The sequence below is a fragment of the Canis lupus genome, chromosome 11 (genome assembly GCF_003254725.2).
Source record: "Canis lupus dingo isolate Sandy chromosome 11, ASM325472v2, whole genome shotgun sequence".
NCBI lineage: Eukaryota > Metazoa > Chordata > Mammalia > Carnivora > Canidae > Canis > Canis lupus.
Window position 1 is genome coordinate 39856591 of NC_064253.1, and position 26102 is coordinate 39882692.

General features: G+C 38.1%; 1 protein-coding gene across 2 annotated transcripts in view; it reads left to right on the forward strand.

The window, feature by feature from the left end:
• Positions 1–26102, forward strand: part of FOCAD (focadhesin) — a 312065-nt gene that overhangs the window by 166257 nt on the left and 119706 nt on the right. For both annotated transcript variants that reach the window (XM_025433196.3, XM_025433197.3), the window contains exons 16-18: positions 15310–15444; positions 19246–19296; positions 20060–20143. In XM_025433196.3, the coding sequence (XP_025288981.1) occupies positions 15310–15444; positions 19246–19296; positions 20060–20143 (270 nt within the window). The remainder of the gene's footprint in view (positions 1–15309; positions 15445–19245; positions 19297–20059; positions 20144–26102) is intronic.

The window sequence follows — 26102 nt, forward strand, 5'->3', positions numbered from 1 at the left end:
CTAAAATTTGTGTGCCTGCTGTGCACCAGGTACTGTGAAATGCCCGAGATAGAGACTTAGTTCTTACCCCTCGGGAGGCTCTCATTCTATGTTGGGAGCCCGGAGCAAATGGACATTTAACTATTCATGGTACATCTCCCTATTTGCAGTTGTGAGAAGTTCTACAAAAAAGGATTATAAATTGCTTTGGAATAAGTTGTGAATTTCAGGTAATCTCATAGTGCTAGTAAAACTTCTGTTATTAGTGCGATCTTTCCTAGTTAATAACTAAGTGAAATGACTATGACTAGTTTCTGTTTTTCCTTCCTTTATGAAATTTCCTTATCCCTAAGGTTTGTGTCTTTCTCTCTTTGCCCCAAACATCCCTTTCTGTTTGAGCATTATAGCTGACTGTAAATATTTGCTTCCCATGTTTGTGCTCCTGTGAGCTACATTGGGGATGTAATAAGCTCTTTTTATTTCTCTCTTGCCCTAGTTCCTAACAGAGGGGTTGGCCTATTATGAGATTTGAATGCCAGCTTGTTTAGAAGACATTCTGAATTGTCCAGGAAAGTTATGATTTCACATTCTGTTCTACTCTCTCAATGAACTTACAACCCTGAGATCAAGAGTTTCACACTCTGCTGACTGAGCCAGCCAGGCACCCCCATAATATAATCTTAATACTGACTCCAGAAGTAAACATTTGTTGAGCACTTACCCCTTGCTGAGTACTATCCTATGTCTTTTTATAAAAATTGTCATAGTAACCTTGTGAGGTTGGTATTAGTACTATGATGGTTGATTTTATGTGTTATTTTGTCTGACCTATGGGATGCCCAGATAACTGGTAAAACATTATTTTTGGGTGTGTCTGCGAGAGTGTTTCTGGTAAAGATTAGCATTTGAATCAGTAGACTGACAGAAGGGATCTCCCTTCGCTAATATGTGAGCAGCAACATCCAATTCATGGTGGGTTGAAGTGGAAAAAAAGGTGAAGAATGGGCATACTCTTATTAAGCTGGGACAGCCATCTTCTCCTGCCCTCGGACACAAGGGCTCCTGGTTCTTGGGCCTTCAGACTCCGAGACTTATGACAGTGGCTCCCTGGATCTCAGTCAGACTGATGGACTTGGACTGAATTATACCACCAGCTTTCCTGGTTCTTCAGGTTGGTGATAGCTGATTGTAATAAATCTATCTCTTTGTCCATCTGTCTGTCTATCTCTTCATCCATGTATCTATCTCTCTGAATCTATCTATAATCTCTTATGGATTCTGTTTCTCTGGAGAATCCTGATAAACACAAACACTATGTTTCATTTTGCAGATGAGGAAAGTGAAGTTAATATAGCTAATTAGTGGCAGAGGCAAGGTTTGAACCTAGAGTTGGCTGATACCAAAATATTTGTTCTCCTGGTGTCAAGTAGGACCACACTAGATCAAAACTTTTTTCTTTTTCTTTTTCTTTTTTTTCTTTCTTTGGCATAAGTTCTGAGATAAAATTCACACATAGTACAATTCACCCATGTAAAGCTTATAATTTGATGATATTAGTATATTTGGGGATTTGTGCAACCATCACTATAGTCAAGTTTAGAACATTTTCATCAACCCAAAAAGAGACTTTAGCTGTCACCTCATGGTGTCTCTATCCCTCCCCTGCCCCTGGTCCTATACAACTGATAATCTATTTCCAGTCTCTATAGATTTGCCTGTTTTCTGTTTCGTATAAATGGAGTCATATAATATATGGTATTTTGTGGCTGGCTTCTTTCACATAGCATAGTGTTTTCAAGGTTTCATCCATATTGTAGCATGTTAAATCTAAACTCTTATGGTGCCACTGGCTATTATTTCCTTTGAGACCCTACAGGAAGCTCTTTAGTCCATCTGCTCAGAATTTTTTCAGCTTTGTGCAGTATTATTTTCCTGGCATGTGTTTATGGGTTGTATAATTATCACCAGCCATATATTTATTTGATGTGGCGGGAATAGCTGTTAATTCCTGGCTTATGCTTTGTGGGAGGAGGAGCAATCATCATGCCTGGAAATGAGGGTGTTTAAGAAAACCTTTGGAATTATATTAGGTTTCCCAGGTGTGGTGGAAGATGTTTGGCTCCATTTTGTAGAGTAAGAACAGCTATAGTAAACTTTCAGATTTCCCTGTAAAATATTAATTTAGGTGGGCAGAGGAAAGAAACATAAATCTCACTTTTTACCAAAGAATGATCACTTTGCCAAATGTCACTTTAAGAATACACTAATTTTAGGTGTTATATAAAAATAAATTTTTTTTCAGTCTTTATGTAAGCTATAGGGGAGTGGGAGAATCAAATTAATTTTAACTGTAGAAAAATGATTCAGGCTCAAATGCATAAAATGGTTATATATTTCCTTTAAAATATGACTCAAGTATTATATGTATGCAGTAAGAAAGTCCTAAGTTATAACCAAGGAAATGATTAAAAATCACCTCTAAACCACAGGCATAAAACAAAATAGAGATCATACTATGTTAGAGGGATATGTTATATATTCTTTTTGTAATCTGTTCTTTCAGCTAACAGTTTACCATGGACAACAAATCACGATGGTAATCTACTTCTGTCATCAAATTGAATGAGCACATGGCTATAGCATAGTTAGTGAATTTCTTGTTGCAGGATACTTAAATTATTTACTGTTTTGTTTTGATTTTTTTTTTCATATTGTAAACCATACTGTGATCAGTGTTTTTTGTGTCTCAAAGTAGGTGTACTTTTCTGATGCAAATGAACAATTAGGTTTGAGAAGAATTTGGGGTGTTGGCATTACATTTCTATATTCTTAATTTTTTAAAACGATTTTTAAAATTTATTTATTTGAGAGAGAGAGAGAACAAGAGCCAGGGGGAGAAGCAGAGGGAGAGAGAGAAGCAGATGCCACGCTGAGCAGAGTCTGACGTGGGGCTCAATCCCAGGACCCCACGAACATGACCTGAGTTGAAGGTTGATGCTTACCTGACTGAGCCACCCAGGCATGCTTATATTTTTAATTTTAATAATAAACAAGAGTCTTAAACAGAGAGTGGTTTAGTTTTCCATTTGGATAGAAAACTTTAAAAAGACCTTATTCCTGGCAAAGCCAAAGAACTCATCCCATACTTCCTTACCTTCTCTTTAATGTAAAATAGCCACAAAAAGTGTTGTTTTTACAAACCTCTCCCTCCTCCTGGACTCCAGGGCCCTATCCTTTCTTGGTTCTCCTGTTCTGTTAACATTTCTGTGGTGTCTAAATGAGGTGTCTCTTGATCGGATGGGGGCCCCTAAAAATGCGGTGACAAGCTGATGGAAGCCAATGGGTCAGGAGGTGAAAGAATTCATCCAAGGCCGAACAAAGGGATAGAGATTTATTGAACGCACTGCAAGGGAGCCATGGGCAGGATAGCAGAGGAGAGGGTATCTGCAATGAGGCCGTCGGTAGGGGCTGTTTTTTATTTTTTTTTGGGGGGGGGGAGCTGTTTTTAAAGAGGGAAGATGAATGGGACACCTGGGTGGCTCAGTCAGTTAAGTGTCTGCCTTCAGCTCAGGTCATGATCCTGGGGTGGAGTCCTCTCATCGAGCTTGCCTTGAGCCATGCCTGGAGCTCCCTACGTGGGGGGGAGTCTGCTTCTCCCTCTCCCTCCACCCCTGCCTTCTGGCTTGTTCGTCTGTCTGTCTGTCTCTCTCTCTCAAATAAATCAATAAATAAAATCTTAAAAAAAAGTAAAGAGGGGAGATGAAGAGATATGGTGACATTTAGAATTTTTCCTTTTTTTGGCCACTGTACCTGGTTATAAGTAGCCTATTGGTCATTTGTGACCAATGGCTATTTTGAGGTGGGCCCTCCTATGGGCCCATCTGTATCCTGCCTGGGGTTCACTGTGGTCCTTTTTACATTCCATCGCTGAAGTCTATTTGACTAAAAGCAGCCTCTATACCTTCTTGTGGTGCCCTTTGTTTCCTCATTATCTTAATATTCTTTTCCGTAGCCAGTAGATTCTTTTGAGAATCGACAGTCTATCTACCCTCTCCCCCAGCAATTCTAGCTTCTTTTCTCGGAAAATTCCTTTACCATTGCTGTAGCACCGATGTTTTCCTGGATTTTCTGTAGTTATTCAGTTGCAAAATAGACTGCTGAGAATAATTTAAGAAGACATTAATAGCTCATTTAGACTTGTGGCATCCTCACATATAACTTCAACTTTTATTTTTTATTTTTTATTTTTTTTAATAGATTTTATTTATTTATTCATGAGAGAGACAGAGAGAGAGAGAGAGAGGCAGAGACACAGGCAGAGGGAGAAGCAGGCTCCATGCAGGGAGCCCGATGTGGGACTCGATCCTACGTCTCCAGGATCAGGCCCTAGACCGAAGGTGGTGCTAAACCGCTGAGCCACCCGGGCTGCCCCTAACTTCAACTTTTAAACTCCATAGTGTTTGCTTAGGACTGGTTTTGATTTGCTTGCTCCCAGGAGACTTGGATCCAGGAAGTTATAGGTTCTACAGTTTGTAATGAAGAATTCATTAAGGGGTACAGGAGGAATTTGAAAGACATTCTCAGGGAGAGGCCAACGTGGTTATTAGTTTTAAGTGACCACATTGGCAGACCTTCACCTTCACTGTATACTCTTCTCTAGCATCTCTCTGCCTAAAGTCATGTGTGTCTTCTTTTCTAACTCTCCATGATGGCCTCCTCTCCATTACATAAAAGGGTAGCATATTTCTATTTATTGTAAATATTTTGTAGGTCATTTTCTGAGGTGTAAAACCTCCAGGGCATCCAACAAAGGGACAGTTCAAAATACTGATTTTAAAGAAGTATTTCTCAATTAAGCCACCATCCCTCTCTTCCACACAAGTAGTGCCATTTCTGATGTTTGGTGTTTTTTAGTTTTCTTTCTTAACTCTTAGGTTTACTTATCATCAGTATTTGCGGTATATTTATACTGTTCTAACCAGTGGCTGCTTTCACGACACAGTGGCAGAGTTGAATAGTTGTAACAGACTTCGTGGCCCTCAAAGCCTGAAATATTAAGTCTCTGGTCTTTGACAGAAAAAAGTCTCCAACCCTGTTCTAGCTGGTGGTAGGCCAATTCATACCGTTCGATCATTAAATATTTTTTAAAAAAAAGAATTTTATTTATTTATTTATTTGAGAGAGAGAGAGAGAGAATGAGAAAGAGCACAGGAAGGTAAGGGGCAGGGGGAGAGGGAAAAGCAGACTCCATGCTGAGCAGGTCGCCTGACATGGGGCTCCATCCCAGGACCCCGAAATCTTGACCTGAGCAGAAAGCAGATGCTTAAGTGACTGAGCCACCCAGGCACCCCTCAATGAATTTTTTTGAGGAGAGTGCCTTTATATGCCAAACACTGCTAGAAACTGCATTTGTAGGGAAGGCAAAACAGTTTATACTTGTTAAAACCTTGTTAAGGGGAACCTTTTTCATTGTAATTCAGTGGCTTTTTGGTACTAAAGAACAAATAATTATTGAAGAAGTTCTGCTAAAATTCTCTATCTCTTGTACTTGTAGATGACAGATTTTGCCTTTAGCTTTTATTAAACAGGAGCTTGTTTGTTTGTTTGGGAAGCAGTCCCAGGTACATGTCTTCCTTGTTCTTAGTATGTTGTAGATGAATCTTTTTGAGTCCCTCAGGGATGTTAGACTGACTGATCTTCACCATTGTAATCCACTAAGAATTCATCAGTTGTGTTCTCAAATCTGTGGATGCAAAGAGCCGGTGGAGAGAGAAGAATCATTTTCAGTGAACACATAATCACACACATAATTCAGGTTACATTTCAGTAATGGCAACATTGGTTATTCAGAAAGGTTTTCACGGAACTCCATCGTTGTAAAGGAGACTACACTCCACAGGTATTACGAAAAGCTTCATCTGTGCCATTTACAGTTGTTCTGTAAAGTGTTTCTAGAGCCTCTATAGTGACTGCTCACTTCATCAATTTTTTTTTTGATGTGTGGCATGTTGATTTTTCAGTATGTAACCATGCTTAACTATTTCTCAAGTTCTTTCTACAGTGCACTCATGTTAGTCCCTTTAGCCCTTTTTAAAATTTAGATGGGGGGATATTTTACTCTTGTTGTTGCTGGTAGACACTGAGTTTGCTTTGCTTTCAGTTCTGTATCTACCGAGCAACTCTTTTAGCAATGTGGGTTCTTTTTTTAAAATTTTAAGCTATTTTGATTGAATTTCTATTATTCTTTACTACCTTGAAGTCTAGCCTCCATTTATCTGAACAGTAGAAGGAACTGACCTTTAAAAAAAAAGATTCTCTGGTTATTTGAGGGGGAATAAAGCACTAATCATTTTTGTTGTGAAAGGATATTTCTGACTGTGTGTTTGCTAGTTCATGCCAGAAGAATGTCCAACATGAAATAGGTAATTAATCCAGACAGAATCTAGCAAAACTGAAAAGTGAGCCTCCCTGCAGGGAACCCTTTGTGTCATTCTTTCTGTTCCTGCAGAGATATCAGTGGAGTTTGCATTGGAAGATACTGTTCACTATGGGGAGGTAGCTGGGGAAGCTGCAACTTCTCACATGGGGAATAAAAAAGAAACCTAGAATCCCTGGCCCCTGAGTAGTGAGTCCCTTGAGAGTCTAGATCAGTCTGTTTAATAAATGCCTCTCTGTTGTTACTTGTGTTGCTTACAGAATTTCTAAGCCCCTTCTCTTCAGATACTAGAATTATAAGTTTGCATTACAAACTGCCAGTTTTACAGAAATACAGAATAATTTGAAAGGTACGTCTTCTAGAGACGGCATAGAGGGTAGGGATTGTTAATATGAGGGCAGCCTTAGTACCAGATCAAGTACAAGTATTTTTTATTTACTGAGCCACAGTATGAAATTTAGATATGTGCTTCTACATTATTTGCCATTAGCAAGATAGAAACCATAATGGAAGGTCATTTGATTATAAAGGATATTTATTTATTTAAGATTTAATTTATTTATTCATGAGAGACACAGAGAGAGGCAGAGACATAGGCAGAGGGAGAAGCAGACTCCCTGCATGGAGCCTGATGCAGGACTTGATCCCAGGACCCTGGGATCATGACCTCAGCAGCAGACGCTCAAACCACTGAGCCACCCAGGTGCCCCTACAAAGAACTTTTAAAAAGGCAACTTGGTATTTATTTCTCTTGTTTTCTGTCACACTGTCTTGATCATAAAGTAGTCTCAGACATTAAAAGACTATAAAATTACTTAAATAAACCTGTGGTAGTTTTTTTTTTTTTTTAATACTTAGAACCTTTAACTCAAATTATTAGGGTAAGAATGTTATTTTTCTCATTGTTTCTGCCCCATTGATTGTGTCTGCTTAAACTCCCTCTTATCTCCTGTCCTTGTATTTTGGTAACAGAAGCATCCTGTTTTATGATTGTGTGTGCTGAATTAGCTTAAGAGGACTTCACTGCATGATGATGACTTGAGTCCTTTAATTGTGAAGGCAGTTTCTTTTACCTTCATTATGAAAAGGGCAAATAAAAGCAGTTTTTGTTGCCTACAGGTTTTTTATAAAGCTTTTACTCTGTTGGAGTAAAGTATCAGGACAAAAGGAGTAGGCTGTTCCCAGGAATTTCTAGAAAAATCTTTTGGAAGTAAAATTAGAAGATAGCTATCTGTTCCTTGGACAAAGTCATTCTTACGGCACAAGAATTAGAAGCAAAGGCTTTGAGTCTTTGGGGATTCATGATTTTCCCCCATTGGCTGTAGCAGCAATAACCATCTTTGACAGTGTACAAAGCACGTTTGCATACAATTGTCTCAACATTGCCTTCACTGTTAACCTTGTGCTATACATAGAGCAGGTGTTGCTACTATTATTTCCTTTGTGCAGCTGGGGAAACAGATTGAAGGAGATTAATGACTTTGCTGTAGTCACTCAGCTACCAAATGAGAGAGCCTGGGGTTTTTTTGACTCCAGTCATGTGCTCTTTCGAGTGTACCACACTGCCCAGGGTCTTGATCTGTGCTGTCTAGAGTTGCTAAGATTCTTGGGGAGGAATGACAGGGAGAAAGTATCCTTCTCCCTAAGAAACACAAATGGCCATAAAATACACATAATGTAAGCACTTAGAATGGGATGTATTCTCTACAACTCAGAAAAACTGAACAAGACATTCTGAGTAATTTGTATGTAAATATTTACATGCCATAATGCCTAATACCTAAGTGCTCCATCTATTTAACTTAATTTATATATTCTTGTATGTTTTGCCCTTACTAATGAATGATGGATTCAGTATTTTAGTCTGATTGCTTCTTTACCACCTGCCAGATATTATTGCATGATCGCTCGTCTTGTTAATTTTGAAGTCTGCTGTTGCTCTAAATTGTTCCTTTGTAGACATTCTATATATTTTTTTTAAAGATTTTACTTAACTATTCATGAAAGACACACAGAGAGAGGTAGAGACATAGAGGAAGAAGCAGGCTCCCTCCAGGGAGCCTGATGTGGGACTTGTGGGACTTGATCCCAGGACCCTGGGATCATGGCCTGAGCCAAAGGCAGATGCTCAACCACTGAGCCACCCAGGCATCCCAGCAGTCTATTTTTTGATATTCTCTTTTTTCCTCCATTAGCTTTGAAGATTATCTCTTTGCCTTTGGTACTAAACAGCCATCTTATAATGTATGTAGATGTAAACTTATTTTTATTTCTCTTGCTGAGGACCTAAAGAATTACTTTCTTTGACTTTGGAAATTCTTAGCCATTATTTCTTTAAGTAGTTCTCCCCCCCCCCCATTCTTATTTTTTAACCTTTTATTTGGAAATACCTTTAAACTTACAGGAAGCCTTCAAAAAATAGTATAGAGAGATCTATACATAGAATGGAATATTATTTAGCAGTGAAAAAGACTACTGATATATGCTACACCATGGAGAAACCTTAAAAGCAATATTTTAATTGAAAGAAGCCAATAACAAAAAATTATATATGGTATGATTTCCTTCATAGAAAAGGTCTAGAAAAAGCAAATTTAAAGAGAGAATATAGATTTATGGTTGCTTAGAATTGGGATGGCTGGGGGGAAATGAGTATTAAATGATCTTGGAGTTTCTTTCTGGAGTAATGAAAATGTTTGTTAACTTGATTGTGGTGATGGTTGTGTAACTTTGTGAGAACCATACTGAAAACCATCGAATTATACACTTCAGGTGAATTGTATGTGAATTATATCTCCAAAAAGCTGTTGTACAAAAATAGGAAAAATAATATACGGAGTTCTTGAATATTTTTCACTCTGCTTTCCCTAACGTAAAGTCTTACTTTCATTGCTGTAGCACAGCCATTGAAACTAAGAAATTGATGTTAATGTAATGCTATTCACTGGACTACAGACTTTATTCAGGCTTCATAGTGTTCCCACTGAAGTCCTCTTTCCATTCCAGGATCCAACCCAGGCTCTGCTGTTGCACTGAGTTGTCATATTACCTTTCTCTTTCCAGCTCTGCCAGTTTCTCAGGCTCTTCTACTTGCATGATGCTGACCCTTTTGAAGAGTCTTGATTAGGTGTTTGGTAAAATGTGCTTTGATTTGGGTGTATATGATGTTTCCTCATGATTAGATCAAGGACATGTGGCTTTTTTGGGATAAGACTACTCCAGAGGTAGTATTTCTCAGTGTATCCTATTAGGAGTACATGGTGTTGGTATATTTTATTACTGGTGATATTGACCTTCATCGCTTGGTGGTATTAGCATCAATCACTTGGTTAATGTGATATATTCTGGACTACTCTATATCATAATAACTGTTCTTTCTTTTGTAATTAACCCATTTCTTGGAGGAGATACTTTGAGACTATCCAGTTGTCCTGTTTATCCTCACACTTTTGCCCACTAATTTTTAACATCCTCCAGCATATCTTGCCTATGACAGCTATTCTGGTCGTGTTTGTCTAATGGTGATTTTTTTTATTTCTTTCATTGCTTCTACATTGGAAGGAATTGCTGTTCCTTCTTTCTTATTTGCTTATTTATATATCTATTTATGCCTCTGTGGACTTAGGGGTTTTTATTTGGAACACTTTGAGATTGCTGCCATGCCCTTTCATCAAATCCACATCCTTTTTTGAACACTTCCCTTACTTCTCACACCATAAGATGCTCCAGACCTAAGTTATATTTTCCTTAGTCCAGTCCTGGAATCAACTACTTCTCCAAGGGCCATTCTAAAAATAAAGTTATTTAGGAACTCTTGATAAACATAAGATAGACCATCTCTTTTAATACGACCTGACTTTGAATTTCTTTTTTATATTTTGTAACTCTGATCTTTCTGGTCTATACTTAGGATAACTTGCTATCAGATTGAGTTAATAATTTCAGTGATTATAGTCTTCATTTCTGGAGATCTTATTTGGTTCTTTGCCAAATTTTCCTCTTCTTTTCCATCGTGCCATCTTGTTTTACTGGTACTTAAATGCCTTGTCTGAAATCTTTCATTCTATCAAGTACTTTTGTATTTCTGTTCTGTTATCTGAAAATCTTGGATGTTTAGCCCTGCTGTTTGTTGCTTTTGTTGATTCTTTCATTATAGTTTTTGAAAATTTTTGTATCATGAACTCCTTTCCAGATGAGCTTACTTTATTTCATTTTTCTGTGTGACTGTTTGGATTATGGGTTACAGGAATATCCTTTGAGAGTGATCCAGATGCCCCCAGCTCACTGCTGTTTTTTAAGTAAGTGTCTCAGCTCAGTAGTTTTTAGTCCAACCATTACACTAAGGGTGCAGCTCTTCGAGGGTGCTGGGCTTTTTATTTATTTATTTTTTTTAAGATTTTATTTTATTTTAGAGACAGAGGAAAGAGACCATGCACAAGTTGGGGGGGGGGGTGCAGAGGGAGAGAGAGTCTTAAGCAGACTCCCCACTGAGCACAGAGCCCAACATGATTCTCAGTCTCATGACCCTGAGAACATGACCTTGAGATCATGACCCCGAGATCACTATCTGAGCTGAAACCAATAGTCGAATGCTTAACTGATGGCCACCCAGGCACCCCAAGGGCCTGGTTTTATGTGTGGGTCTCAGTTCCAACTCCCTGTTTTCTATAGGCTAAAGGCAGTATTTCCTCTTTCCCTGTGGCCATAGAAACACAAGCTATTAGCTTATAGATACTGACAACTTTCTTACAATAGCTCAGTGTAGTTATATGCCTCCTTGTTTCTGGCACTGAGTAATTAACACTACCACCTCCTCCCCATGCTCCCACCTCTGCCTTTTTTTCTTTTTTCAGCTCAGCAGCATAGAGCAAAATTTCCTTCTTTATCATTCTTCAGGTGCAGCCCTTCATATCCTAGAGCCAGATGTCAATTTGTTTTTTTTTTAATTTATTTAATTAATTTAATTTATTTTATTTATGATAGAGAGAGAGAGAGAGAGAGAGAGGCAGAGACACAGGCAGAGGGAGAAGCAGGCTCCATGCACCGGGAGCCCAACGTGGGACTCGGTCCCGGGTCTCCAGGACCACGCCCCGGGCCAAAGGCAGGCGCCAAACTGCTGCGCCACCCAGGGATCCCCCTCAATTTGTTTTTTGAAAACAGACAAGTCATTGGGTAATTAATAGTAGAGACACAATAAGCCAGTAAAAACCAGGACCCTGAACCTGCCTAATCCAATGTGATTTGGCAGATTGTACAGGTTACAAAGGTAGTGGATCAGATCCACAGGATTCCAGAAGATGGGCATAGCAAGATTATCATAGATTAAGCTCAAGGAGTCCCCAGGGCCAGACCGTCTCTGAGATATAGTGTCAAGAAGAGCCCAGGGTTGGGAAGGTCAGGGAAAGCAGCCTTCTTTACTAGAGGCTTCCCTGCTTCTGATTATGGGGGCCAGCATGGGTTTGCAAATATTCCCTGAAGGTATACCTTGCGTATGTGTAAGGCCACAGCTCCTGGTTCTGAAATACCTTCTCATAGTCCATATGTACAGTACCATTTCAGGAATTCACTTTTAAACACTCTAGAAAGATGACTTTAAAAAAAAAAAAGTTCTGTGAACCCTTGAATATACTTGGAGGATGTAGCCTTACTGCCCACCGACTACTCATGGAAAAGACAAGGTCCTTTTCCTATGTCTATAGTTGGTGGCCAGATGTCATCTGTGTTGATCTGCAGAGGGCCTCATAGCATCTGTGAGCCATATCTCCTTATGGTATTTTGATTTATAGAAATGTTTGAATGACAGAGCTATTGTTGACCAATCTCACATCTGAGTTATAGTACTTTTCTTTTCTTCTTGCTTGCAGAATATTTCTCTCTGGATCTCTTTCCATCAATTCATATTAAACATATCTCAAATGGAACTCATCGTCTCTTGCCCCATCTCCTGTAATGTGCTCCTTCCTCCAGGTTTCCCTCCTTTTTTTTTTTTAATATTTTATTTATTTATTTGAGAGAGAGAAAGAGAGCAAAGACAAGCAGGGAGAAGCGGACTCCCCACTGAGCATGGTGCCAAAGATGGGGCTCCATCCCAGGACCCTGGGATCATGACCTAAGCTGGAGACAGACATTTAATAGACTGAGCCACGCAGGCGCCCCTCCTTCTTCTTTTTTTTTTAATCCTCCCTTTTTTAATGCTATTTTTTATTCATCCAGTCTTTAGGTCCCAAGCCTTTCCCTTTTTGATTCAGTCTCCTAGTTCTTTTAATTCTTTTATTCTCCATCTCAGATTTAGCATTCCTCAAGTCCTATACCATGAGTAGTTGATAAGTACTGTTAATCCGTTATATCCTTATTACCAAGCTAGGTGAGTGGGGAATAAGAACTATAAGACATGATCATTATCTTCAAATAACTTAATATCTACTTGAGAAGACAACTTATGTTCATGAAAATAGTGAATAATACTAGACAGTATATAATTAAATGCTAAATTGGATGGTATATAGTTTTAAGTGTTAGAAGGTAGAGGAACAAAAGAGATAAAAGGAGGGCTTGAATTGTAGGAGGAAGCTTAATTGTGGAATTGGGGTTTGAACTGGGTCTTGAAACGGCCTCAGTTGGAATCTGATGGGCATTTAAAGTTAAGAGAGCCTGGACAATTAGTGTGTACACTGAGCATAAGATTTTGGGAAAATGTTTCAGGCTCTATATGTCTTGGGGACCAGTGAGCAATAGGAATCAGCGAGGTTGGGTAACTGCTTTGACTTTGGGTCTAAGACTACCAGAAGATTCTTTCAAAAGTAGCATTTTAATTTTGATTGTTCCCCAGCTGAGAAACTGCTAGAAGCCTCTTTTTCTCTTGATTCTGATCCAAACTTGTTTTGGTATTCCAGGTACACTCTGATCTGTCAGCCTTCCCTCACTGATACTTTGCACACCAGTTGTGTGCCTGTAACATGCTTTTTTTTTTTTTTTTTTTTTAAGATTTTATTTATTTATTCATGAGAGACACAGGCAGAGGGAGAAGCAGGCTCCCTGCGGTGAGCCTGATGTGGGGCTCCATCCCAAGACCCCGGGATCATGACCTGAGCCAAAGGTGGATGCTCAACCTCTAAGCCACTCAGGTGCCCCTACAACACACTTTCTTTGTGTTTTGACCTTTGCCTTCCACTTGCTTAAGGAATGTCTGCCTGACTTCTGTCTCTTCCTTCTTCCTGTCCCATCTCAGGGCTTCCTGGTTCTTGATGTTCTCTCTGATGACCCCACCCCCAGACAAAGCTTTACTCCCTAGGTCCTCCTAAAACTCTTTTCTGTTGAAAATAGCCTAAAATCTAATTATTTTGTTTCCTGATAATTTAGAATTCTATCAGTAGGTGCTAAGTTCTTTGAGATGTTAGATTATGTTTTATATGCCACTGTTCCTCCTAGTACTTTGGGTATACACTGGGTATACCCTTGATGTTGAATTGATAGCTTTGAAAGATTGAGTTTATCTTTTGATTGCAAATACTGATAATTTGTAATATTAGGGCTACTTCGTATAAACATGCCCACTGATGTGGCTGACACACAGTATTCCTCTTAGTAAATGTTAATTCAATCCAAATTTGTAGTGGGTCCCAAGCCAAAGAATATTTTTCTGCTGTTTCATGGAAAGAAGAAAATAAAGAGCAAAAGCACCAAATCCAAGTGTTCTGAGATACTCCTTCTGCTGTCTCCTCTTTAAACCTCTCCTTAATCTAGGTCCTTAGGTGCATATTATTCATTTGTCTTGACATCTTTTCACTTACTACCTTATGTAGTTTTTTCTAAATAATTTATGTTTGTAGATGGAGACAAATTGTGTGTATTAATTGAAGCTTAAGAGAAGGGATGGGAGTATTTTAGAAAGGTTAATCCTTGTTAAACTCTATATAATCGATCTACATTGGCACTCTTCCTGCCTGAGTTTTAAAATTTTAATAAAATATATCCAAGTGAAGAAATCATCTGGTGTAGTTGGAATCGAACTTAGGAAGACATTTGAATATCTAGAAAACCAGATATGAACTAAGAACACTTGGTATAGAAAATTGGGTCAAGTTAAAAATAACATTTTTGTCAGGCTGCCATCTTATTTTATCATTTAACAGTCTTTTAAAGAATCTGAAGTGACTTTTAAAACAAGGTTTTAAAGTATTTTATTTAGTTAGTTTAGTAGGTAAGCTCTCTGCCCAATGTGTGGCTTGAACTTAGGACCTCCTGGATCAAGAGTCACTTACTCTACTAACTGAGCCAACCAGGTGCTCAAATTATTATTTTAAATAATACAGTTATTCTCCTGCCTCCTTTACATGTTTGTAAGATGATTTGAGCATGTTCAGTTTATATATATTAAATCTCAATTTTCTGAGTGCTGATGCAATTTCAGCAAGGAAGTCTACTTCGCCCTCTGCCTCTCCCCCAGCTCGTGCTTGCTTATACTTTCTCTCTCTCAAAAATAAATAAATAAAAATCTTAGAACGTTTCTTCCTTTTTTTTTTTTTTTAACATTATCTTACCCTTCGTTTTTTTCAGAGAATGGTTCTTCAATGATGTTTGTAGCTAATCTAATTTGCATGTGTGCGGGCACTGGCTGGCACCCATGCACATATCTGCGTGTAAGTTTTATTTCCTTGGTTAGCAAACTAAAGTAGCAAAGAAGCTGTCATGTGAGTCAGGCTGGATTTTCTTCCACAACAGTTTATATTGGTTTAAATAATTTCTTTTGAGAAGTGATACCTTATCAAATCTGAACTTCTAGGAATGTTATGAGTTTTTCCTAGTTTTCCTGTAATAAAAGATAGTACCCTCTGCTAATGGCGTCCTGTCAGCTGGGATTTTGTTAGGCATTGACTCTTTCATTTCCTTCGCAGGTCGTTTGCATTCGCTCCACATGGAATGCTCTCTCTCCAAAGCTCAGCTGTGACACAAGACCCCTCATTTTGAAGACCCTCAGTGAACTGTTTTCTCTGGTTCCCTCTTTAACAGTCAATACAGCTGAATATGAGGTATGCATTTGAAGGTCAATAAATTTTCTGTTTCTACATTGGGAAGACATGGGCTGTATAACAACTTATGGAAATCGATATTCATAATCTTTGTTTTCCAAAAATCCTTTAACATTTTTTGTTCTAAGGATGTGATATCTTTATGGACTGCTAGTAATAGGAGAATATCCATGCTTATCAATTCTGTGTCTTTAAGGCTTATTTACGTAAAGGATACCAATTTTTTATTATGAGAATATAACCAAGACTTTAAAAAGTCAGTGTGCAAAATAAATAAATAAGTAAATAAATAAAATAAGTAAAATAAAAAGTCAGTATGTTAAAAATAGTGTGTCTAAGGCCAAAAGTTTAAATTCATTTTATTGGTGCTTTTATTTCTAAAAAATATCACAAAGATTTTAATAAGGCAGGACAGAGTCTCCCATAGTATTTGACTATATATATATATATATATATATATTTGACTGAATATATATGTATATATATATTCATTTATGTTTTGCTTCTAGGTTTCCCATAAAGAGTTGATTTTTACACGTTCATGTGTCCTATATTGATCTGTACAATGAGGATGATTGTAAAATCAGACTACCTTAGGAGAGGAAAATAATTTTGTGAGCTACTCGGTATTTGTCATTGGAGTGAACTGAAACACTTGGAAGAAGCTTTACTATAAGATTCATATATTGTTTAACATTCTCTGTATGAAATGAGTGAAATGAGAGGATGGTGAATTCATTTATATCTTTACTTTTGTAGCCATATTCCCACTCATGCTTACCTTTTCCCTTTTTCCATTAAAGAGTAGCAATTCATTTTCACTTGAAATCTTCATGAACTTGTGGTTTGATTTAGTGTTTCACAAGACTATGATAAACTACCTCCCACACAAGAATCCAATAATAGTCCTTTACATGATTTAGATTATGTGATAAGGCTGGATTATAAGATAATACTTCTTCTTATCATTCTTAATGCTGCACAGTAAATAAAATCAAATTTGTCCTTCCTGAGGATACAATACCTGGCATAGTGCCTGGCACATAGCATATAGTCAGTAGGTAGTTATTGAATGAACGGTTGACCAATATAGGATGAGTTTATTCTCATATTTGGGTTTTTGTTTTAGGGTATTAAAAAAAGGAATTGATTTGAGACTCTTAGAGTATATCATTCACCAACAGTCTTTTTTATGGAGACTATTATGACACATACTCTTACGTTGTCAGAAAGTCCGCCAGGCTACTGATAAAGAACTAAGAGTAAAAGCCATAGTAAGGGCCTGTTGTATTTATTTATTTTCTGTTTTCAAGGGCTGAACTCCTATAGCTTTGTATTGCTTATACTTTGAGTTATTTGGATTTTATTACAGGTTAATTTATGAGCTGGTGTTTGGTTGGTTTCTTACGTTGGCTGTAAATTTTTATTTATTTATTTATTTATTTATTTATTTATTTATTTAGCATGTATGTATTGTGGGGGAGACTTGATTTATTTTCTTCTTCAACTTTACATTCTTCCCTGTTGTCTTATATTGGTCTATCTTCATGCTTATTTTCATATTAAGGATCCTCTGTTGCTCAGATAGATGGCTCTGGGGTCTGGGGTCATTCCATCTATCAGTTCCCCAGTAGGGGAGAGCCCTTCCGTGACCATAGTCACTTGCTAGTAGAAGTAAAGAAATGGAGAGGGAGACCTCTGTGCTTCTGTCTCTCTCTTGCTCTTTCTGTCTCTCCCTATTCCTCTCTTTCCCCCAATTTCTTCTCACCCTCCAGGCCTCTCTTCCCTCCCTCCCTCCCTCCCTCCCTCCCTCCCTCCCTCCCTCCCTCCCTCCCTCTTTTCCTCTCTCTGGATGTATATTTAAATAATGTGCTCTCTGTTAACTGGTTAGAGTTTAGATACAGTTTTCCCAAAGCATCTCTTAGGTCCTTGCTCTTCCCAGTCACCTCAGTGTCTTGTGTTTGCCTAAAATGGAGTCCATCCTCTCTATACCTTACTCATCAGGTGTTTGAGAATCTGGCCTCCCTCTACTTTTCTGCCTCCTGCATTTTTCCCCCTGCTTCCAGACTTTTCTATTTTTTTTCCTTTGTGCATTGTTCTCTTTATCAGAATTGCTTTTTTTTTTAATCTCTAATTTTAGAAAGTAAATAATTGGTTTAATTCATCCTCTTTTTTGGTGAATTTTTGTACAAGTAGGAGTATCTTGCTATAGACTTGATTCTTTATCTATATTGTACTTTATACTGTCCTAAGAACATTTATTTCTATTTTGTACTACAGGTATATGTATATGTATTTATATTATTTTCCCCATTAAACTATAAGCTTGTTGCAAATAGAGACCATGTTTCAATTAGAGTATTTTCTGAATTGCTTTGCTAAGTGCTTGTACATCCATTCATTGACTCAAAATATATTTAGTAAAACTGTCCTAGGCTTTAGAAATCGTAATACATAATAGATATTCTTTTTAAGTACCTATTATATTCCCAGCACTCTTCTCATTACTTTATACCAATTCGTTCTAATTTCTCATAGGAAGGTATTATTTTTATTTTATAGCTAAAGAATCTGAGGTTTTGAGAGGTACATCCATTCATTAAATATTTATTGAGTACCTGCTGCATGCCAGACAAGTGGCTTGAACTATGTTATAATGTCTAAAAGAAGGCTGATGTCTCATCCCAGGACATTTACCTCCATAGCCTGTTTTCCCATTATACCAAATTGTCAGTCGTTGCCTTCCAAACCCTCAAAAGTTGACAAAGGGGTTGGACATAGGGGCACCTGGTATCTCAGTCAGTTAAGCATCTGCCTTTGGCTCACATAACGATCCCAGATCCCCAGGATCAAGCCCTGCACCAGGCTCCCTGTTCAGAGGAAAGTCTGTTTCTCCCTTTCTTCCCAGCTCAGTGCTCGCGCGCTCTCTCTCTCTCAGATAAATAAATAAAATCTTAAAAAAAAAAAAAAAAAGAGTTGGATATAAGCAACAAGAATTATAATAACATTTAATGAGTACACTTAATCAGAGGCCTGTGAGAGTCTGGTGGTAGAAATGACTAGCATTCTAGGAGGAATTGAATGAAACCTTACTTAGTTGGTGCTATTAGATTAGGTTCTTACAGAATTAAAAAACTGTTGCTTCTCATTGAAATCTAAGAATTGGAATATACAAAGATAAGGAGGTGTAGAAGAACCTTCAGTGATTTAGAAGGACAAGAAGATAGATGTGATTGAAATGAAGATAAGGTAGACTGTTGGAAGATAAATGGCTTTTTAAGCTCATCATTTACTAAATATTTGTCATTTGAGGAACTGGGCTGATGTCCTTTATTTTTCTGGGCTTTAAAGTTTTTGAAATGCAAAAGATAGTCACTGCCCTGAGGAGTGTAAATCTAGAGGGAGTTAACCACATATGCGGATAATCATGCTGGATGTTAAAGTGTGCCATGGGCCATGTGACCACTTGGTGAAGGGAGAACTCTGTTTGGGTAGAGAGTCAGGAACAGTGACACCAAAGAGAGGAGGGAAATTTGTACTAGGTAGGCCTTGAGAGATCAGCAAAAAAATGGTTATTAACAATTTTTTACTTAGTAATATTAACGTATTGTGTTTAAAATGTGCATGCATTTCCATGATGAGTCTGTTACTGAGTACTTTCATTTTATGGCTGATGGGTAAATACGGATTAAGTCAATCACTAGTATAATTTTGAGTGAATTAATGTTCACTGCTTGCTACTTTAGATTGTTCTCAGTTTTGTTTTCATCTCATTTATTGTGATGTTTATTGATTTTTCAGAATTTTAAAGTTCAAGTCCTCAGCTTCCTCTGGACCCACACTCAAAACAAGGTACTATCACAAAGGTGTTGGTGAAACAGAACCAAATTGAGAAAGAACTGTGAAATAAGACTCTTGGAATAAGAAATATAATGAAATTTAAATGATGGCTTCATGATCTTAAAAGAATTGTGACGTAAATAAGCTTAGGTTTTAGAAAACTTCTCAGTTTATGCCCGTTAATCCATTTTTGTCATAAAGTGCACTTGTTACTTTGTGAAGCTGACAGATGTGGAGAGAGACTGCTGTCACTGTCTCTCTCTCTCTTTTTTAATGGCCCTTCCCCTTTCCTGCTTTGCCCCAGCAAGCACATCAAACAAAAAGTCCAGATGTCGTTTCCAATCAAGGAATATAGAGAAGGGAATGTCTGTCGGTGATGTTACACTAGACTCCTGACTCTATGAGCTGAGATTCCCAAGGGCTAACTTTCCCTGTTAGTAGCTAGAGAATCAGAACCTAGTCCCAACCTATCAGATTCCATATGCTCATACTTCTTCCAATCATCCATACCATGTAATGGGGACCTGAGCGATTTTGAGTTATTTTCTGTTTAATGTCCAAAGTAGGATAAAAATGTAGTGCTTCTGGTCTCTCTACCTAATGCTAATTTCTCTCTATTTTTAGTTGGGACACATTAAAGCAAGGCTTGAGTATCATTTCCAAAGCCCTGACTCTAGAACTTTGAGGTTGATGTGGGAAGATTTTCTTCCTTCCTCCAGAGTTGATGTGTAATATATATTGTTTCTTTTGTTTGTCTTACTGGTACCCTGTCTAGGACCCCATTGTAGCAAATGCTGCATATAAATCTCTGTCACAATTCAGTGCAGGAGAGCACACCATTCTTCATCTGCCTGAAGAGGTAGGCCTTTCTGCTTTCTCACTGGTATCTCTTAACTGCTGGGTTTTATCACTTTATTTGTATCTCCTCTCTTAGAAGATTTTTACCTGAGGGATGTAACGCTAGATGTGTTGTCTGTAAGAGATAAGCATTTATATTTATTATTCGCTTAACCTGTAAAAGACTGTAGAAATCTTAGACCTCACAGCTGTTGAATTTAAGTCTCTTTGAAGCCGATGGAGACACCTGTGGTGCACACGAAGTCTCTGTAGGTGACTGAGTGTATGGCTGCATGCCCATGCCCCTGGCTTACTCCAGAAGATCTGTGTCTATTCCACCCAGTCCATCTTGGACTTCAAATCTAAGCCTGGCTTGCATCAACTAAGGTTTGTGCAGCCTGTGTGGCCAAAGAGCCTTATTTGTGATACTAAAGTGAGATGCCATGTTAAAAAAAAAAAATCTGTTCTTAGTTTAGTATGAAACAATACATAGGTTAGCTCCAGGGAACTAGATAAGGAAAGAATCACTCTTAACACATTGTGTGACACTATTTTAGTTTTAGATTAAAAATATACAGCCCTTTCTAATATCTACTTAACATAACCAGCATTAAATTATTAGGTTATATTAAGGAGTGAAGTGTATGATTTCACATTTTGTGTTACTGCTAATTCAAATGCATACAAATGTTTATCGAGTGCTTCTAGAGTGTAAGGCAGACATTGTGTTAGAAGTTATATGTAATATGTAATGTTGGGCATCCCTGGGTGGCTCAGCGGTTTAGCGCCTGCCTTTGGCCTAGGGCGTGATCTTGGAGTCCTGGGATCGAGTCCCGCATCGGGATCCCAGCATGGAGCCTACTTCTCCCTCCTCCTGTGTCTCTGCCTCTCTCTCTCTCTCTCTCTTTCTGTCTATCATAAATAAATAAAAATAAATAAATCTTAAAAAAAAAGAAGTTATATGTAATGTTACCCAGAATCTATCCTTAGATCAAATGGCTTAAGAAGTTTTGATTTGGTGATATAGCCACCTGGGTGGCTCAGTAGTTGAGCATCTGCCTTCGGCGGCTCAGGATGTGATCCCAGGGTCCTGGGATCGAGTCTTGCATCAGGCTCCCCACAGTGAGCCTGCTTCTCCCTCTGCCTATGTCTCTGCCTCTCTCTGTGTGTCTCATGAATAAATAAATAAAATCTTTAAAAAAAAGTTTTGATATAAATTTCTTGGCACCCTAAGGCATCAAAATGGATTGACTTGTCTTTGGGATTGGGTTTACATAGAGGTTTAGATGCCATAGGAACAAGGCAAATTTGTGTTGATTGAATTGAACTGGGACTGATGAAAGGCCCTTGTGAAACCAAGTCCTAAGTCAGGTAGGATTTCCCATGTTGGGGATGCAAAGACAGATTGGCTGGCTTGTCGTGTGGTTATCACCAATGGGAAGACTAAGGAAAGATGTTTTGTGACTCATAAAATTAAAAAAAGATGGGACTTCAGACTGCACTATGGTGACTAGCAATAATTATACCTTCTTAAAAAAAAAAGAGAAAAAGAAAAGGAAAAAAAAGCTACCTATAAATTTTGTATGCAGACTCCTACCAGTAAATTGGCTACAACATCTGCAAAGATACCTTTTATTATTATTATTTTAATGAGCAATTGCTGACTTAGATCACAGCATAATAATTACCTTTACTTTTAGCTATTATTCATGAAATATTTCAGCTGGAGTAGGAGGTTTTATCAAATAACTCCCACATATTCTTGACTAATTAATCTCTACCTCTTTACATATTGATGTGTTTATGTCTGTTCCTACTTTGGTGTTTTATTCAGTTTCTGATTGTGCTATTTTTAGAGTTTATGCTCAGGTAAGTGCTCTGCTCAGTCAAATATTAGATACTTTCTTAATCTAACTCTTCAATATCCTCTCATCCCTGAGGAGCCATAAATAGCTCTTTATACCTTCTAGCATAAAGGGCAGTGATAGAGTTGGGGTTTTGATATATGCTTGGGTTTTTACCATTGGAGTGTGAAGAACTCTAAAAGAAATCTCTAAAATTTATCCTTTTCCTGCCACCCTTCTCAACCCTTTTTCTACTCTTGCCCCCTTGTGAGATTCAGCTTACTCCCTGAAGTAACAGTGGTTCACTACAGTGGTTATTCTCAACTAGGTTTAAGATGTGGGGACGTAAGTGATTTAAAAGAGTCCATCTTTGACCTCCAGTTTCTGATATAGACAACCTGCCTCCTCATGGAGAATTATTGCTTCCAACACTGCCCAATGCATTCTTCTTTTTATTTTTTACTGAGTTTCCCTTTGGTTATTTGAATACCTAAGGACTGAATGTCTAAGAAATGGTTAGTGTGTTCAAATCCTAACAAGCCCCCACAGGCTAAGGATACAACTGAGTCAGCTCCCCACCTCTGTTTTGCACATGATAGTAGTGAGGTGAAACTGAGGCTCATTTTCTATAAAAACGTATTTTCAATGATTTGAAAATCCCTGCCAGGTAGGGCCTTCTGCAGTGTAAAAACTATGATTGTGGACAGCCCGGATGGCTCAGCGGTTTAGCAGCACCTTCAGCGCCTGGAGACCCGGGATCAAGTCCCATGTCAGGCTCCCTGCATGGAGCCTGCTTCTCCCTCTGCCTGGCTCTCTGCCTCTCTCACTCTCTGTGTCTCTCACAAATAAATAAAATCTTAAAAAAAAAAACTGTGAAAAAAAAAAAACTACGATTGTTTCTTGTTGTCAGAGATTACTCATTCTGCACCAAGGGCTTACTCACAAAATTGAGGATTACCTCTGTAACCTTTCCAGTGAAAGTACATCCACATTTTCTCAGTTTGTGGAAACTTGTGAAATAATCTTTTAAATGAGAGTGCTGTGAATTTCAAGTAGAAAGAAATACAGAATACAGAATACAGAAAGATACAATGTATCCTTATCAACATTGCTACTTTTATGGATAATTCAGCTATTTTTGTAAGTACTACTTTTCTTTAAATTCACTAAAGATAGGGATGCCTGGGTGGCTCAGCAGTTGAGTGTCTGCCTTCAGCCCAAGGTGTGATCTCGGAGTCTCAGGATCGAGTCCCAGGTTGGGCTCCCTGCAAGAAGCTTGCCTCTCCTTCTGACTGTGTCTCTGCCTCTCTCTCTGTGTCTCTCATGAATAAATAAATAAGATCTTAAAAAAAAAAATTTACTAAAGATAGAGTTCTTCTTGACTCATGCATCAATTTAAACTGTGAAACTTGTTGAAAGCTCACAGGTTGATAGAACAAAAGGTGTTAAGGGAGTGGCAGACATCAGTTAGGGTTATGAAACATTACATCTAAGATAGGATGGAAAATGTTAATGATTAGTAGAGTTGAAATAAGATATATGAGTTAGGGATTTTTTTTTTAAGATTTTATTTATTTATTCATGAGAGACACACATGCACAGAGAAAGGCAGAAATACAGGCAGAGGGAGAAGCAGGCTCCACTCAGGGAGCCTGACGTGGGACTCGATCCCGGGTCTCCAGTATCACACCCCGGACTGCAGGCGACACTAAACCATGGTGCCACCAGGGCTGCCCTGAGTTAGGGATTTGAATATCAAGTTCATTAACTCATATTTCTTGTCACTGGATTGTTACTAGGAAGTTCTATGTAATGATAGACCCTTCACACTTGCATTGATTTAGCAATTATTTATTGGACATACGTGAAGCCCTAAGCCATTTTATAATCTGGGAATGTTGAATGAATCCATATGTTTTGTTGGCTGGTAAAAGTGTTAATCATTTGAAACATGCAAATTTAAAGTTGGTCAAAAAGTTTCAGGGGGCTTTTTTGAGGTCTTTTTGATTCCAATATTAAGAAAGGGACACAAATGATTTTTCTCTTTTAGTTTGTGTGGTTTTTTTTTGTTTTTGTTTTTGTTTTTGTTTTTGTTTTTTTGTTCTGTTTAGCTATTTATTCTTTTCCTCTGCCTTCTTTAGTGTCTCCCCAACCCAATAAAACAAAACAAACAAAATACAGAGAATTGTTATTCTGGTAAAACAAGCAGTAATGGATAAACATTTAGGTAGAAGATTGACTCTCATCTCTGACTTGAGTTCATTAAAAAAATATTTAGTTGTTTAAAAATTAAACTTTTTATTTTAGAGATCTTAAAATAGATTGTGTTATTGATTTCTGGAGTTAATTTTAGAAGTGAGTAATATAAGAGACCTCATTATGCATCCTGTGTTGGTATTAATATGGTATAGCCTGTTTGGCTTTGATTTAAGTGAATGTCACTGCATTCATCAGAAGCCGTTTCTCTTTTTAAAGAAATTTATGCGGATACTTGATGTGTTCTAAATAAAATCCTGTGTTTATGCACAAACTCCTGGATTTTCGTAGGTTATACATAAGGAAAGATGGTTGAAGGGTTATCTGGCTCCGAACCCATAGTGGAGGCATTTTATAGGATGAAGTTCCCAATATTCAATTCGAAGCAGATTCTAAAAGTAATTTATCATTTTATATTTGGCTCTTCACTTAAGTTTTTTCAACAAAGCTTAGCTATAATTGGAAGGGTGTAGTTTTGTGTGTGTGTGTGTGTGTGTTTTAAACATATATGCGGTTTTCCTGGATGTTTTCGTAGCTAATGCAAATAACAAAATGTTATAATTTTACAGGTATTCTTTTATATGACTTCTCTTGATTATTCTTAGTTGTGTGCACATCCGTCTTATTCAGTTGTTACACACAAAGCAAGAGAAAAGCCTGGGCTAGCATAAGAAAGCTGCAACACTTAACAGGTGCGCAGAGGAGGAAGGAAATGTAATGAAACCAAGTCCAGCAATAAGAGCTAATATGGTCAGGAGAATGGACTTGCTTTTGAAGAAACCAATCATACCCTTAAAAGTATGCAGACTATATCAGCTATTCTTAAATTACAGTACATCTGTAGTTTCTTTGTTAAAATATATGCATATGTAAGATGCAGACATATGCTCTTTACCACATGGCAGATAAATTAATATAGGCATCCAGTTATGTGAATGTAAAATTAGACAACATAAGATAGATGAGCAGATCGTTATTTTTTTATCTCCAACCTAGTAGGTCTTTCTTTAGCATTTCTAAGAAATATTGATGGCTTGGGCGCTATGACTCATTTTAAGTAATTGAGGTTGACTGAACAGAAAGACTGGATGGGCTAAAATATGTGCAAAAATAATCACATCCCTTTTACATTAAATAATTCTGAAATTGGAAGAATTTGGTCTTTTGCCATGGTTCATCCACCAGTTAAGATCCCTCTGAAGATGGTGACAGCTTCCGGCTTGGCTTCCCCTTCCGATTCTGCTGCCCCCCTGCCCTTTCCTCTACTTCCTCTTCCTCCTTTTCTTTCTTTCTTTCTTTCTTTCTTTCTTTCTTTCTTTCTTTCTTTCTTTCTTTCTTTCTTTCTTTCTTATAGTCACAGAGAGAGAGAGAGAGAGAGAGAGAGAGGCAGAGACACAGGCAGAGGGAGAAGCAGGCTCCATGCACCGGGAGCCCTACATGGGATTCAATCCTGGGTCTCCAGGATCACGCCCTGGGCCCAAGGCAGGCGCTAAACCGCTGTGCCACCCAGGGATCCCCTCCTTTTCTTTTTTTATTTATTTATTGTATTTATTTATTTTTAAATATTTTATTTATTTATTCACGAGAGACACACAGAGAGAGAGAGAGGCAGAGACACAGGCAGAGGGAGAAGCAGGCTCCATCCAGGAAGCCTGATGTGGGACAGTCCCGGGACTCCGGGATCACGCCCTGAGCCAAAGGCAGACGCTCAACCACTGAGCCACCCAGGCATCCCCTTCTTGTTCTTTTTAAAAGATTTTATTTATTTATTTGACTTAGAGCAGAAGCAGGGGGAGTAGCAAAAGGAAAAGTAGGCTCCCTGCTCAGGCTCGATCCCAGGACCCCAGGATCATGACCTGAGCCGAAGGCAGACGCTCAACT